Source organism: Antedon mediterranea, chromosome 9, assembly GCF_964355755.1.
Source record: "Antedon mediterranea chromosome 9, ecAntMedi1.1, whole genome shotgun sequence".
Taxonomy (NCBI): domain Eukaryota; kingdom Metazoa; phylum Echinodermata; class Crinoidea; order Comatulida; family Antedonidae; genus Antedon; species Antedon mediterranea.
Window position 1 is genome coordinate 18,548,333 of NC_092678.1, and position 16,228 is coordinate 18,564,560.

Sequence of the window (16,228 nt, forward strand, 5' to 3'; positions counted from 1 at the left end):
TTGATAAATTAACGTAAATTTCTAGTTAAAAATACAATGTGATTTTAACGTTGGATCAACATTGATAAATTAACGTAAATTACTAGTTAGAAAGACAATGTTATTTCAACGTTGGATCAACATTAATAAATTAACGTAAATTTCTAGTTAAAAATAAAATGTTATTTCAACGTTGGATCAACATTGATAAATTAACATAAATTACTAGTTAAAAATACAATGTTATTTCAACGTTGGATCAACATTGATAAATTAACGTAAATTACTAGTTAAAAATACAATGTTATTTCAACGTTGGATCAACATTAATAAATTAACGTAAATTTCTAGTTAAAAATACAATGTGATTTTAACGTTGGATCAACATTGATAAATTAACGTAAATTACTAGTTAGAAAGACAATGTTATTTCAACGTTGGATCAACATTGATAAATTAACGTAAATTACTAGTTAGAAAGACAATGTTATTTCAACGTTGGATCAACATTGATAATAAAATGAAAATTTCTAGTTAGAAATACAATGTTATTTCAACGTTGGATCAACATTGATAAATTAACCTAAATTTCTAGTTAGAAAGACAATGTTATTTCAACGTTGGATCAACATTGATAATAAAACGTAAATTTCTAGTTAAAAATACAATGTTATTTCAACGTTGGATCAACATTGATAAATTAACGTAAATTTCTAGTTAAAAATACAAGGTTATTTCAACGTTGGATCAACATTGATAAATTAACGTAAATTTCTAGTTAAAAATACAATGTGATTTTAACGTTGGATCAACATTGATAAATTAACGTAAATTTCTAGTTAGAAAGACAATGTTATTTCAACGTTAACTCAACATTGATAAATTAACGTAAATTACTAGTTAGAAGGACAATGTTATTTCAACGTTGGATCAACATTGATAAATTAACGTAAATTTCTAGTTAAAAACACAATGTTATTTCAACGTTGAATCAACATTTATAAATTAACGTAAAACATTTGTTAGAAAAACAATGTTATTTCAACGTTGGATCAACATTGATAAATTAACGAAAAACATTTGTTAGAAAGACGATGTTATTTCAACGTTAAATCAACATTTATAAATTAACGTAAATTACTAGTTAAAAAGACAATGTTATTTCAACGTTTGATTAACATTGATAAATGAACATAAACATTCTATTGAAAAGAAAATGTTATTTCAACGTTGATTCAATGTTTATTAATAAACGTAAAAAATATAGTTAGGGAAAAAATGTTATTTCAACGTTGATTCAACGTTTGAAATACGCTGACAACATGATTTCAACAAATCAACTATATTTCAACGTTGATTCAACGTTGAAATTATGTTCTGTGCCCACTGGGTACGTTTTGATAATAAAAGAAGGTCTGTATAATTGATCAAAGACAAACTATTGTGTCAAAACAAATAATAAATGAAGGAAATATTATTTCAAATAATCATTAAAAATCACATTTGTATTGTTACTTTGAGCCGCGCCTCTCCGTCTATGGAGTGCGACCGCCGCCAGAATTGTTGAGGTATACAGTATTACGAAATATAACAATGATTTGAGGAATTTCTACAAATTGATCGATGTGCATTGTCATTATAGTTTCATAACAACGTTGGTTCGTCGAGCCTGCACATACAAAGTTCAGAAAGCAGACGATTAAACAATCAAAATCTTCTAGTCATACATATCTCTTTACGTTTTCATTTGCACGTTCGACAAACCCAACGTCACATCATGATTAAACGAATAGGAGGCTCCAAAGTCCATTTCTCTAGTGTTAAACCTATCATTAATGCATATGCCTAAGTTGTGTCTTGTTCATTCATCAGTTCACTTCCTGAGTAGGCCTATAAGCGTTAAATAGTAGTCGTAGGCCTAAACAAGTGCGAATGAATCTCCATCATGGAAAATTGATTAATTCAAATTCTATTCCCTAACGCAACAGTCTTTCCCCCGATATATCTTACACTGAACTGACCTCTTTGAACAAAGATAATATTTTGTCGATAAAATGACGATAAACAAACAAGGTATATCAAGCCACGTTAACAACATAAGTAGTGAGTAAATATATACAGATGTTATCCATCAAATCCGGTATGCTTACTCCGGATGTTCTCAGTTATGAGGATACATGTTTATCCTCTATAATCATTAATGTTGGCACACAGTAACATTGTTACCACAAGTGGAAAATGGACTGACACAGTTTAACAATCAAGGTATGGTACATCTATAACTAAGTAACTTGTATCTTATTCAACACTGGGTTATATTAACTACGGTATATACAAGGTTAGTTAACGTCAACCTACTAGTAGGTTGCGGTACCGGTATCAAATGTATTCCGGTCCCACTAAACTCTCTAAAAACCTCTCCAAAGTCGCTATAGGTTTAAGCATATAGAGGCCGAGGCCTAACCCAAATCCAAATGGAATAGATTTTTCACTATATGATACATTAATTTTCAACACTCCTTGATATTTCAGCTCAGCCTAGAGATAGTGAGGAATTCTTTCAGAATTCTGACACGATTCGGTACTCTAATGTATTAATTGTTATATAATAGTTACGGTACTACTCTACTGATATTCTCATAAACAAATTAAATCAGAAAGCAGAAATGGAATAGTAAATTAGTAGAAGTTCAATGTTTAATTCTGTGTTTGCTACCCCAAAGAAAAAGTTTTCGAAAAAAAATAAAATATTTTTATATACTAGGCCACCACAAAATTATCTTATAAAACGATAAACACTATTACTTTTATTATTAAAGTAACAAGTAAACGATTTATACATATAACAGTTTAATTCTTCAATACAGAAACACAGTTAGTATGGCAGACTTTGTCATTTACATATTTCCCGCCATTGGAATTATGGCACTGGTGATAAGCTGTTGCTGTTCGTATGCTTCTAAAGGGAGTTCAGACATTGGCAGCGAATTAAGTAAGTAGGCCTAAATACCATCTTAAACTTGGTTCACACTAGAAAGCAACGCAAGCGAATTGACCAATGACAAGCAACAGTTCGAATAATTCATCGCTTGTGTTTGGTCAAATTACCAGTAGTAGGCCTACTAGACATTTGGATAGATTGAATCTCTTAAGCTTGGTTTCCACTAGAAATTCATCGAAGGACGTAGAAGCAATGCAAGTGATTTTACCAATGACATGCCACCGTTCGAATAATCCATCGCTTGTAATTGGTCAAATCACTTATTGGTCAAATCACGTCCTTGCGTTACCTCTCTAGTAACCACAGCACATAGTTAGTCAGTAGTTTTTATCTGTAATTTTTTAGACTATCAGTTTTGTTGCGATTTATTTTTTCTTAATTTTTTTGTATCTTCTTCTTGCAGGTGACAATGATTCTGAATTAGAAAACGGATTTACAGATTTTCATTTTCCACCACGAATAGCGTCACCAGACCCATCTACGTTTATAGTCCCACCGTCTTATGAAATTGCCATGACGTTACGACAAGACAGTGAACAGTCTAAACTGACGACTCCGTTGTCTCCTCCACCAACCTACGAAATGGTAGTATTTGACCGTCTGATGGTAGGCCTACCAATGCTCACGCCTGAAGATCTAGGAGTAGTGACGTTTCCAGTAACGTAAAGGAACACTGTATTGGATTGAAGTATTTCTTTGTGGTTTTGAGAACAAAGATGGTTTGATACAGTATGAAAGATTTCAGTTACATTTTTTTTTTGCGATTCATGTTATATTTATGATACGATCTTCTGATAGTGTATGTTGCCAGCTTTATTATGCCGTCGACTTGTAAGTGTAACGTGCTAGAGAAAAAGAAGTTAGCTTAATTCAGACGTTAATAACAATGATGACGACACCTGTTACAAGCGTACTGGTGGCATTATTTTTTTCCTATGAGGTTAAGGAGGAAATCAGGAATAATTCATTACAGTACCTTAATTATTTTATATTATAAAGAATTGCAAACTAGCTGAAATACTTCCTAAATATACTAAACCTAACCCTCTAAATAAAAAACGTTCTTGAAAGACCTCTAACCGAGAGCTCCATTGTAATAGGTTAAAATATTTACCACTAGTCCAAACATTTCGGTTGGCAAACGCTGTTTACACAAATTATTTAATCTCTCTGCATTCTTTAGCGCCCTCTATAATGTCCCGTGTTATGTCATAATTATTCTAATGAACTATTCATGATTTCTGCCTTAACCTCATAGGGGAAAAAATAATGCGTATCGGCGTTCACTGACCATCCATACCAACAGCGTGAACACTGTTTACGCGCTTACGTAGTTTACATTACGTAACTATTCTTAAAAATTAATCGTGTATTTATGTTTTTATACATTGTGCAATAGTCGTTTAAAAATAAATGTTAAATTAATTAGTACAAGTTTATGGTGTTTATGTTTTTCTGCGTGTGTACTTATAGATTCATATCAAAATGACGTCACCAACGCAGACAACATAATTAAAAATGCAGCACTAGTACCAGCTTGGTTTTATAATTTCCCATCCGGAAATAAGGAAATACATGTAATGGTTTCTAAAAATATTAATTTAAAGATATATTATGAAAAACAAAACAAAACATGAAAAATGAAGATTAATAAAATTAAATTTTTAATAGGCCATTTTGTAGTTTTAATAACATGATTTCCGCACAAAAAAACGAAAAAAAAAAAATGTTTTCACTTATAAAAGACAAAAAAAAAACATAAATTCAATTTGACTATTTATTTCTTTGGATTACAGTTTTTCAGGTAAATGATATATATTTTTTTTGATCAACATTTTTGTCAAAGTCAATAACTATTATAGAACATCAAAATAGTATACTATATTCAACAACAAAAAAAAAAAAAAAAAAAAGATTCAGAGATACAATATCTTGTATGTTTTTTAAACAATTGTAGGTACGTGTCGATTGAACCGTTTACTAATCTCATTCACCTGTTTATGTAGCGTATTAGTATTAATGTCACGTGTCATTTAGTGGATGATATGGATCATATATTTTAAAACATCACTTGAAATGTCAGTGTTACGTTTACTGAGACGCCTAATGAGAGACATCACGTTGCGGGGGTATAATTTCAGTTATAAAACCACTGAATCATATATTTCTAATTCATCATGTTTAGTTAATTGAACTAACAAACATAATAACAGTAAGTGAACGATTATCCTCGTTTCCATAGTTTACATTATGCAAATAAACGTCAGTGGTTTTACACCTGGGCTTGTTTGTATTATGCAAATGAACAATTTTACGTTAATGACAATGGTTTTACAGCTGGGCTTGTTTTTATTATGCAAATGAACAATTTTACGTTAATGACAATGGTTTTACAGCTGGGCTTGTTTTTATTATGCAAATGAACAATTTTACGTTAATGACAATGGTTTTACAGCTGGGCTTGATTCTATATGCAAATGAATAATTTAACGTTAATGACAATGGTTTTACAGCTGGGCTTGTTTTTATATGCAAATTAATAATTTTACGTTAAACGTCAATGGTTTTACAGCTGGGCTTGTTTTTATATGCAAATGAATCATGTTACGTTAACGTCAATGTTTTTACAGCTGGGCTTGCTTTTATATGCAAATGAATCATTCTAAGTTTGTGTTACAGGTGGGGTAGTTTCATATGCAAATGAGTTATGTTTATTTCGGTGGAAATCGAGAGCTTTATAAGTTGATTTAATTGACAATAATATATTTGTACATTCATTTGTGTATTTGTCAAACTATTGCACCCTAAATCATGTTGATCGATCCCAGTTCAGAAATTTACATGTAAATGATTGCTTTCTAATTTGGTGAGTAAAACATCAGTTTTATTGTACTCTATTATGTATTATTTTTCGTAAACGAAATCCACAATTCCGTACATCGAGTTTTGGCTACTTGGTAGAATTCATCGATGTTAAAATTATTGCGCATTAAGTATCAATCGTTTTTCCATTCCAAAACCTCTCATAATGTTTCTATTTTACTACGCGACAGGTTTGTTTAAAAATAACATTATTCTTTATTCATTTAGTCTTATATCATTATTCTGTTAGTGTTAAAAAAAACATTACTAAATATTTAATTTTGCAACTTTGATATTAAAAAAAATAATGTCCTTACAATACTTACATTGTATGAATTAAAACTGTGATATATGTTAAGTCTGTGTTTGTCAATGGCGTAACCAATACATGGAATAGATGGACATTCGTAATAGTTCTTTGATCTTATGTCTGGCTGCGATAAAAACCGCGAATGGATGGAAATACATTCATTTTTCCAACGTGTTTCCAATGTTGGCTGTCAACTGAACATTATGTTGTATAACAAATGTGTTTTTTAAAAATTAAAGTATATATCCGATCAAGTGGTTACCATTTGAATAACACTATAAGTTAATGAATAGTTGGGTGATTTATAAATAATGTACAACGTTGTTTTTGGGTATAGTAACAATTGTGCTAAAGTTGAATATGGACTACAATTGGCGCCATAATTCAGGTCATGTTTTTTATTCAAAGCACTCATCCACTTATGTATCTGCAGATGACCTATGGTATGTAAATATGTATCATTTGGTCACAAAAGTTCCACATGTGATACATATGTGACACCGTATTACAGAATGTGCATATATACTGGATGAACAGTAATAGATGAGGCAAACGAAGAAATGTGTCGTTAGAGTACATGTTGTCTGTATAATTTATCTTTGCACATATAATATTGTGTTTTTATAGTTTTCCGTTATGCTAGGGTTTAATTAGCATTAAGCCAAACCACAGATTTATTGTGTAATTGCGGAATAGTATTAATTATTCATTCTAAAATTAAACTGAAAGTTTGGTCATCACACTGTATGCTGATAAATTGGATAAAATAATTACTGCTATATATTTTAAATGGAGTCCTTACATTGATTTTACTGAATTTTCGCTTGTAGTTGTCGCCACATCCTTGATAGGAGAGCTCTCTGCAGATGTTCGTAGTGATAATTCAATTCGCGTATTACCATCAATTTGTTGTTTATATAGACAGATAATTACAACGTTTCTGTTCTTATCTCCACTGAAACGTATCGACAACGTTGAATATACAGTGTCATGTGACAGTTATGTTTGGAGGCAGGTTGGTGAATCGATTTAAGATCTGCCAGCCTTTAAGTTTTACAAGATTTACGGATACACCGCGTATCGATCGCAGGAAATTAGGTCGTGTACGCGCACCGGATGCGCAGACAATAATGAAAAGAAACCTTAAATATATACTCTACGCTGAGTTCTAGCCTTAACAGTGAAGTGTAGTTCCGGCGTCTTCGATGAGTGATTTCTCTACATAAATAAAAGAACGAAAAATAAAACAAGAAAGAAATATTTCAATTAATTAAACTTCGTTGTGTTCCAGGTGGCTGTGAAATCATTAAATAGTCATTGAGTTGAAGGCTAAATTCGAAATAATTGATTTTATATTATGATGATTAGGATTTAAAACTTAATGCAGGTCAAAAGAAATTATAAAATTATTGATATAAATCCAAAGGCAAATTATTTAAAAATTGACAATGTTGTGGGTATCAGTAGCTAGATCTCAATGGATATACAACATTATAATAAGCAACAAGCTAAGTCAAAACGGCCAGAAAGTGCTACGCTTTTGGAAATCGCTACTACTTCGTTAGGCCTTATTATAACTATTTTTGATTCGCATTTTAAGTTTAAAATAATGGAATTATTTCATATTCCATAAGACAAAATATATAAATAACTTACTAATCTAAAATTCCTTCACTTGCACTAATGAAGGGCTAGTGTTGCCCGAAAGCTCTGCTAACTTTTCTGGCTATTTTACTGTTAGCTTTCCGCTTTTTTTTGTATCTCCATTGAGACCCAGTTACTGATAAATTGAAATTTAAATATATATTTATACTCGGTAACCTCTTCAGTCAAAGACTGGTCTCCCAGAGGGCCCAGTTGGTGATCAGTGGCTGTGATGTACTAATACACCGGGGTAACCCCCTACACGTCTCGAAGATGTACTAGGTTCTTTAAAGTGCACACGAGCTAGTTGTGTACACTGGACCTACGGTTTATAGTCCTTATCCGAGAAGACTCGTTCTACCACCAGAACCATGGAGTGAGTGAGCCTCGAACCCATGCCGCTGTTATGTCTACGTAATTACGGTTCCACTGTCTAAAACCGCTCGGCCACTCACTCACTCACAGCATTGTCATTTTTTTCTGTTATTTGCCTTTGGATTTACTTACTAAACAAACATACACATTACAGTAAAGGAATGTTTCCAACTCACTCAATTGAAACCCTGCGTTTTATAAGGAAATATTGACTCAAACTTATGAACAGTCATTTATTATACAGAGTTTGACAGTAAAATTATATTATATTTTACATGTGACACACATGTGTCGCTTTATTTAGGAATTTGACTATGCTGCTGTATGATGAAATAGGCCTAGTGAAGATACAGCACAGTTATTTTATTTTTCAGTAATAGAAATTGCGTCGTATGAAATCGCGTTCAATTCAAGATAAATTTGTGAGAATCAGTAAAAAATGATAATTCTCAAAACTTGTCCATTTTTATTATCCATTATTTTCAATTAACACTTTGACTGCCAGAGGTTTTTCCAGTTAGAAACTGCCACCGCCAGCGTTTATAGCCCAATTCGATGTTTTTATCAAAGCTGATTGAAACTATGTATGTGATCTGATTTACATGTAATTTAGACTAAAATAATCAAAAAGATTTTAGCTTTACAATGGTACCAAGAACGATTTTCAAATCGCAATATGTAAATCGTAATAGTAAAATGAAAGTAACCCACTTTTTGAGTTTTTCGTAGTTTTGCGCAAGAAAGTCGAGATATACGCAATTTTGTGCAAGACATCACAATATGAAAATATCGCCCGGTGAGATCAACAAACAACGAAAAATTACTTACACGGCACCGTTAGGCCTATAAAAACAAGTTATCACTATCGAAAAATGTATTATATTTTATAAATCATAAATCTTACACCAATGTTTCGCCAAAATCCACATAGTAAAGACACCAGGCCTAGTTAACTAGGCCTAAAGTTGGTCCAGAACAGTTTTACGACTAGGCCTAGGCTATAGCCTAGTACTACTAGCCTTGCTAGTAAAATGATGATAATATTCATACCATTTCTAAACAAGTTTGTTGCGTGAAACTCGGCCACTTACAGTGAAGCACCAAAACAATTAGGGTATACATACAATAATAAAATTAAAGACTTCATATTGAAAATTCATCCATTATTTTTTATTCAGATAACAAACAAACATTCCAATCCACATAAACCTTTGTAATGCTTCGGCGGCATAGCTAGCGCGCGACCGATACACAATGCGCCAAACCATTGCTGTACGCGCTACTGTGATGCGCGGTGTATGTTATTTCGACAGGTACCATTTTGACAATCGTTCGTAACCAGATTAGTTACTTTCAAAAAGTAAAATATTCACGGTCCAGACCGAATATAGTGTCCATATTTATAGTATATACCAATAATTAACCTATCTACCGGATTTCGTAAAAAACGCGAAAAACGAAGATCTTCGTGTTTGGCAGTCAAGCGTTGTGTTTCCAAAAACGAAGATCTTCGTGTTTGGCAGTCAAAGTGTTAAAAGTTACACTTGTATGTTGTTTTTTCTTTTAAATTTCAGACTTATAATCAGAATATTAAAATATTCTGATTATCATAACCCTGCCATTATTTCATCAAAAATAATTTTTAGATTTATCCTTTTTTTTAATCATTTTCAATCGTCAACCATTTTGATATAGGCATTCGGGTGTTTCCGGTACTCCTGGCATGGCCATTCATAAATGTTTAGATTTAGTTTATTGAGGTCATGTGATTATAGAAATGTCACTAGGTAGATATTAACTGACTATCGAAAGTAATTTTATTTTTATTTATACTTTGATGACAGATTATAATTTAAAATGTGTAATTATTTTGTTTAATAAAAATTATTAAACAGTGGGGTGTTCATATACAATCCGGATTAGGGTTATAGTATTCCTTTCCACATGTTAACAAATTCCCCCATGAGAATAATTCGTATAAACGCACAAATTTTGGGACAAATCAAAAATGTTAACCCAGATTTAGTATAATGTTAAAAATACGTTTGAATGTTAATTGCTCGAAGGAATAAGATAATTAAAAAAAGGTCTGACCTTACACATATTATTATATTGTGTATGTACAAATCCATGTCTCGTAAAATATTTTTTTGACAGAACACGGACTCATACAAGGTTTTCTTTGAGAGACACTTCCTCATTGCATATTAATATATTGATTATAAACATAGGCCCCTAAGTAAACAAAAAAACAAAAAATCATGTCAATCAATTTATTAAAAATTTTAACAGAGCTTCTGAACGTCACCATCATAATAATCATGTATTAAACGTCGTTCTATTCTTTATTATGGTCCAATTATATGGAATAAACTCTCCGAAAACTTGAAAAACAAATTCTCTTTAAATAGCTTTAAACACTGCGTAAAGAAATATCTGGTCTCTGAATACAGCACTTAAGTTTCTGCAATCATTTTATTTAATTTTATTTAAAGATGTATTGTCCCTTTGAGTAATTCCCAAAAACATTTTTTTTTAATATTTCAAAACAAAGTCGTTATTTTGAAGTATCATGATAGTTATTAACTTTCACCAAACATTAGTTGAAAAAAAAAATAATTCAACCGAAATACGGACGTTTTTTGGTTCAAAAAATAACTTTGACTTCCAGTCAAAGTTTTCGATCAAAACATATTCATAATGCAACGCGCTTGTTTGACTACTCTGTATGTATAATCATAAAACTTCCTCGCGATCTGTGTGAAAACACCTTCTCAACCGCGACGAGTTGTAAACAATCCTAATTAGCATCATGCATAATGCATACTCGTGGTTTGAAATCTTTGTTTACTTTCGCTCGTGAGATTTTCCAGATGAAATGTAATCAAATTAATTTAACTGTTAATTACGTAAACTTGTTGTTTTTGCCTCGAATTTTCGACTTAAAGTGAATAAACTTTAATATTACTTTGATATGGCCAATTTAAATTTAGAATATTTTGACCGTCATTTTTTTGTGTTTCAAGGGACAATACATCTTTAAGAATTAAAATTTAGATTAACTTTAAACTATTCTTTCAGTCATGCTTCAACTCAGTTAAAGGTGGCTATAACCTAAAGTTATTGTTTTAACGTATTATAGTATTTGTATTCAATTCCTGTGATTTTACTACACGTAGTTTGTTTACACCGTTGCAATAACCACTTAAACGCGATTATACCGTTACTATAATACGTTAAATGTTATTATAATAAGTTAAACGCGTTTATACCGTTATTATAATAGGTTAAACGCGAATATACCGTTACTATAATACGTTAAATGTTATTATAATAAGTTAAACGTGTTTATACCGTTATTATAATAAGTTAAACGTGGTTAAATATACTGTTATTATGATAAGTTATACCTGTTGATACCGTTATTATAATAAGGTATACGCATTTATACCGTTATTATAATACGTTATACGCGTTTATACCGTTATTATAATAAGTTAAACGCGTTTATACCATTACTATAATAACTTAAACGCGTTTCTACCGTTACTATGATAAGTTAAACGCGTTTATACCGTTACTATAATAAATTAACGCGTTGGTATGACCACTTTAACGTATACATACTGAGGATTACGCATTTTTTCTAATGTCTACTAACATTTTATTTTTTCAATTTAAATTAATTAAATCGACGGAAATTAATCCTTCTGTTTTGAATATTGTGTCACAAAATGACGTAGATGGCTAAATGCTTGGAACAAACAATTTACCAGTGTTTGTATCAATATTTCAACTTGTTATTTTTTTAGCTTGATTTAATTTATTTTTTATTTCGAATTTGTCCTAAGTATCAAAATTGATGTTTAAAGGGAAGTAGAAGACATGTTATATTCATAACGTTATCAATGCAAGGAATTATATAACTGCCTAACAAAACCCTAAAATCTCAGATAAGAAAAAATAGATCCTAAATTTGTGCAGGGTTATAACAGTATGTATATCTCCGTTACAAAACCTGGAATTATATCAGGATTGAACACTGGAGCTAGATCATGATTGAACACTGGAGCTAGATCAGGATTGAACCCTGGAGCTAGATCATGATTGAACCCTGGAGCTAGATCAGGATTGAACCCTGGAGCTAGATCAGGATTGAACCCTGGAGCTAGATCATGATTGAACCCTGGAGCTAGATCATGATTGAACCCTGGAGCTAGATCATGATTGAACCCTGGAGCTAGATCATGATTGAACCCTGGAGCTAGATCAGGATTGAACCCTGGAGCTAGATCAGGATTGAACCCTGGAGCTAGATCAGGATTGAACCCTGGAGCTAGATCAGGATTGAACCCTGGAGCTAGATCAGGATTGAACCCTGGAGTTATATCAGGATTGAAACCTGGAGCTAGATCATGATTGAACCCCCGGGGCTAGATCAGGATTGAACCCTGGAGCTAGATCAGGATTGAACCCTGGAGCTAGATCAGGATTGAATCCTGGAGCTAGATCAGGATTGAATCCTGAAGCTAGATCAGTATTGAACCCTGGAGCTAGATCAGCATTGAACCCTGGAACTAGATCAGGATTGAACCACCCAGGAGCTAGATAAGTATTGAACCCTCGAGCTAGATCAGGATTGAACCCTTTGAATTGGAAGGCAAGTACGTTAAGCAACGATATACAGCTCTTCCTCCATTTATCCACATTTTTTTGTTTACTAATTTCTTATTATTATAATAATTCACCATAGTGATTTATGTCTACTCTGAAAACGTTTCGTTTTTTTAATTTTTAATATAGGCCTACACACTAACAACTAGTTGTAGTAAGCCTTTTGTTTTTATTTCAGTTAATAATGAACCTTTCATTTTTATTTTAAAACTCATAAATCATAAATTCAAAAACCTATATGTATTTATGTATACAATATCATGCAAGTTATTATTAATAATTTGTCTCGGATATAAAACATTTATTATTCAAGTAACATGGTACGAAAGCGTAGATACTGTACTGTGGTAAATAATCCCTCGTTTATAATAAATGGGGCAGTTACATTTTGATTGATTCTGTGGTTATGTAGGTATAGACCTATATATTTATTTTAATTATATCTGTTGTTGTTGTGCATTAATTGCACTATATCATAATAGTGTAAAGGGAAGAGAACGATAGAAGGTGGTATTTGAAATTAAGCGAGTCAATTTCAGTTACTTTGACAACAAGTTAATGAATTTGAATAGTCATGTCTTATGATAACTAGTGGAACCTTTTTTGGCTTTGTAATTTACATCATATTTTGTCGATTGGGTCTGCGGGGGCCAAAGCTGAGAGAAAACGCTAATGACACAATTATATATATAAATGCACATAAGTTTTATGCCTGTGGGTTGATTAACGTAGAACAATAACAATACACATATGATAATCGACAACAAAAACCACAAGACTAAAGATATGTTAAAAATTTGTGACGTGATTGTTTAAATGATTCAACTCAATTGATAATTTTCAAATAGCATCTTGTCTATTTTCCTCCAGACGTAGGAGTAAAATGATATATTATACAGTAGGCACATTGCCATCAAATATACACGTCACACAAGAAACTTTATTTGTGAATGTTAGGCAAATACTACGAATATCTACTACAGAAAGGAGACACCCTCGGGACCCGGCAAAGTGTACCTATTTTAGGGTATCTTGATGTTCAAAAGTGTTCACATTAACGGGTACGTATCCTCTTAGGGTGTCCCATTAGTAGGATAGACTGTAGTGTTGCAACATAGGCATACAATTTTATTTCATGGAAAAGTGTCTCCTTAATAAGGGTGTCCCATGAATAGGGGTTGGCTGTAGTGTAAACATGGGGCCTACAATTTCGTTCTATAGAAAAGTGTCCCCTTAATATGAGTGTCCCATGAATAGGGGTTGGCTGTAGTGTAAATATGGGACCTAGAATTTTGTATGGCTGTAGTGTTGCAACATAGGCATAACATTTTATTTTATGGAAAAGTGTCCACTTAATAAGGGTGTCCCATGAATAGGGGTTGGCTGTAGTGTAAATATGGGACCTACAATTTTGTTTTATGGAAAAGTGACCCCTTAATAAGGGTGTCCCATGAATAGTGGTTAGCTGTAGTGTAAACATAGGGCCTACAACTTCGTTTTATGGAAAATTGTCCTCTTAATAAGAGTTTCCAATGAATAGGGGTTGGCTGCAGTGTAAATATGGGGCCTACATTTTTTTTTTATGGAATAGTGTCCCCTTAATAAAGGTGTCCCATGAATAGGGGTTGGCTGTAGTATACCCATAGGGCCTACAACTTCTTTTCATCGAAAACTGTTCCTTAAGAAGGGGTATCCCAGAAAGACCTCATCGTAGAAGGTTTACTTCAGTAAAATTTAAAAAAAAACACAATAAACAACATAACTACGTTTTCAACAAGCCGATTTGAGGTTTTTTCCCTTCATTAGAAACCAAGTGAGCGTACAAGGAGAAGCTAGGAGTGATGCATTATCTCTGTTCTGTTTCATTACCGTAGAAAAGGAAATAGGTTAAATAGATAAAGTAGTCCCTAACCATAATGACATTGAAAAAGCAGCGTCTTAGCTAGATACTAAATGAGAAAGACGTTAATTTCTACGAACCATAATGCTATACGAATTTATCGCCAATTTTATTATTTTATACTAACACATCTCTTTTTATAATCAATATCTTATTGATAAATTATAATCACTTTCACTTATTTTTATAGACTTTTAAATTGGTAATTATGCTTAATTGAATTTATAATATTGAAAATAATGTTATTCGTGTTGTTAGTTCTCTGGATAACTGATATTCTCTTTCAAACTGTACGGTATCAGGTAAATCCCTAAATACAGTGTCGCATTTCTATCACTGAACAAATTAAGATATACAGCCATATGTCAAAGAATCACAATGACTTTTTCCGCATCAAAGCTAAACTTATTAATCTTACCATGCCTATTATATATTGTAAGTATTATTGCATTATAGTTACTGTGAAGCCCAACATTTTCGCGCGCCCTTTATTTTCGCGACTTTTGCAATTGAACAACGATCGCGAAAATAAAGGGCGCGCGAAAATCCCAACAATGTTGTGTACAGTCAATCAGGCCTAGCCTAGGCTTAGTTGACCAGGCCTAGCCTAAATAGGAAAAAAATAAATAGGCCTTCTAATTGTGTATTCTTTGAAACATTTACGAACCCTGATTTATATTGTTTTTGTTCAGGTAAAATAAAATGCAACCGACCGAAAACGCTAGCTAGGCCCTACTCAGCCTGCGCTGCATTATACCTATTATAGATCTCAATCTTCCCTGCTAGACAGTAATTCAAACTTCTTACTTATCGGTTAACTTACGATGTTTTCCAATTTATAAATATGATGATAATATGTCTATATATATATAGGCTTATATAAATAATACGGGTTATTTACGATGCACAATCCGGTTGACTGAAAAAAAAAGAAGATGGAAGTGTTTATAATGGCATCCTATCGTCGAGTCGTAGTTTAGGCCTACTACAACTTCCTGCTACAACACCTCACCCCATCCTCACCCCACCCTCACCCCATTCTCACCCCACCCTCACCCCACCCTCACCCCACCCCACCCCATCCTCACCCCACCCTCACCCCACTCTCACCCCACCCTCACCACACCCTCACTCCAATCTAAATGTACTTTAATATTGAATTCATAGTTTAGGTGGATTTTGATCTATATGATGCTTTTTTACATTACAGATTATAATCCAATATATAGCAGCCGCGCGGCAAACCTGCCTAAGTGCTCTCATTGTGTCCATATAAACACATTTTTAAATCAATTACCACTAAGGTTATTTTCATTTTTCAAAAAATTAATCATGCTTTTGTTACAGTTGATCCGAACATTCTACAAATGGGCGTGATGACTATGTTAAAGAACGTTTCATTATTGACCAATTTACCACGCCAGTGATTGTGGAAATCGGAAGAATTGTTATTCTGTGTATATACCCTGATTGGTCAATCGTA

General features: G+C 32.6%; 1 protein-coding gene across 1 annotated transcript; it reads left to right on the plus strand.

The window, feature by feature from the left end:
* Positions 1-2,193: 2,193 nt before the first annotated feature.
* Positions 2,194-3,906, plus strand: LOC140058781 (uncharacterized). Its single transcript, XM_072104523.1, has 3 exons — positions 2,194-2,244; positions 2,847-2,971; positions 3,384-3,906. The coding sequence occupies exons 2-3, from the start codon at positions 2,860-2,862 to the stop codon at positions 3,644-3,646; spliced, it is 375 nt and encodes a 124-aa protein (XP_071960624.1). The 5' UTR covers positions 2,194-2,244; positions 2,847-2,859; the 3' UTR covers positions 3,647-3,906.
* Positions 3,907-16,228: the final 12,322 nt, after the last annotated feature.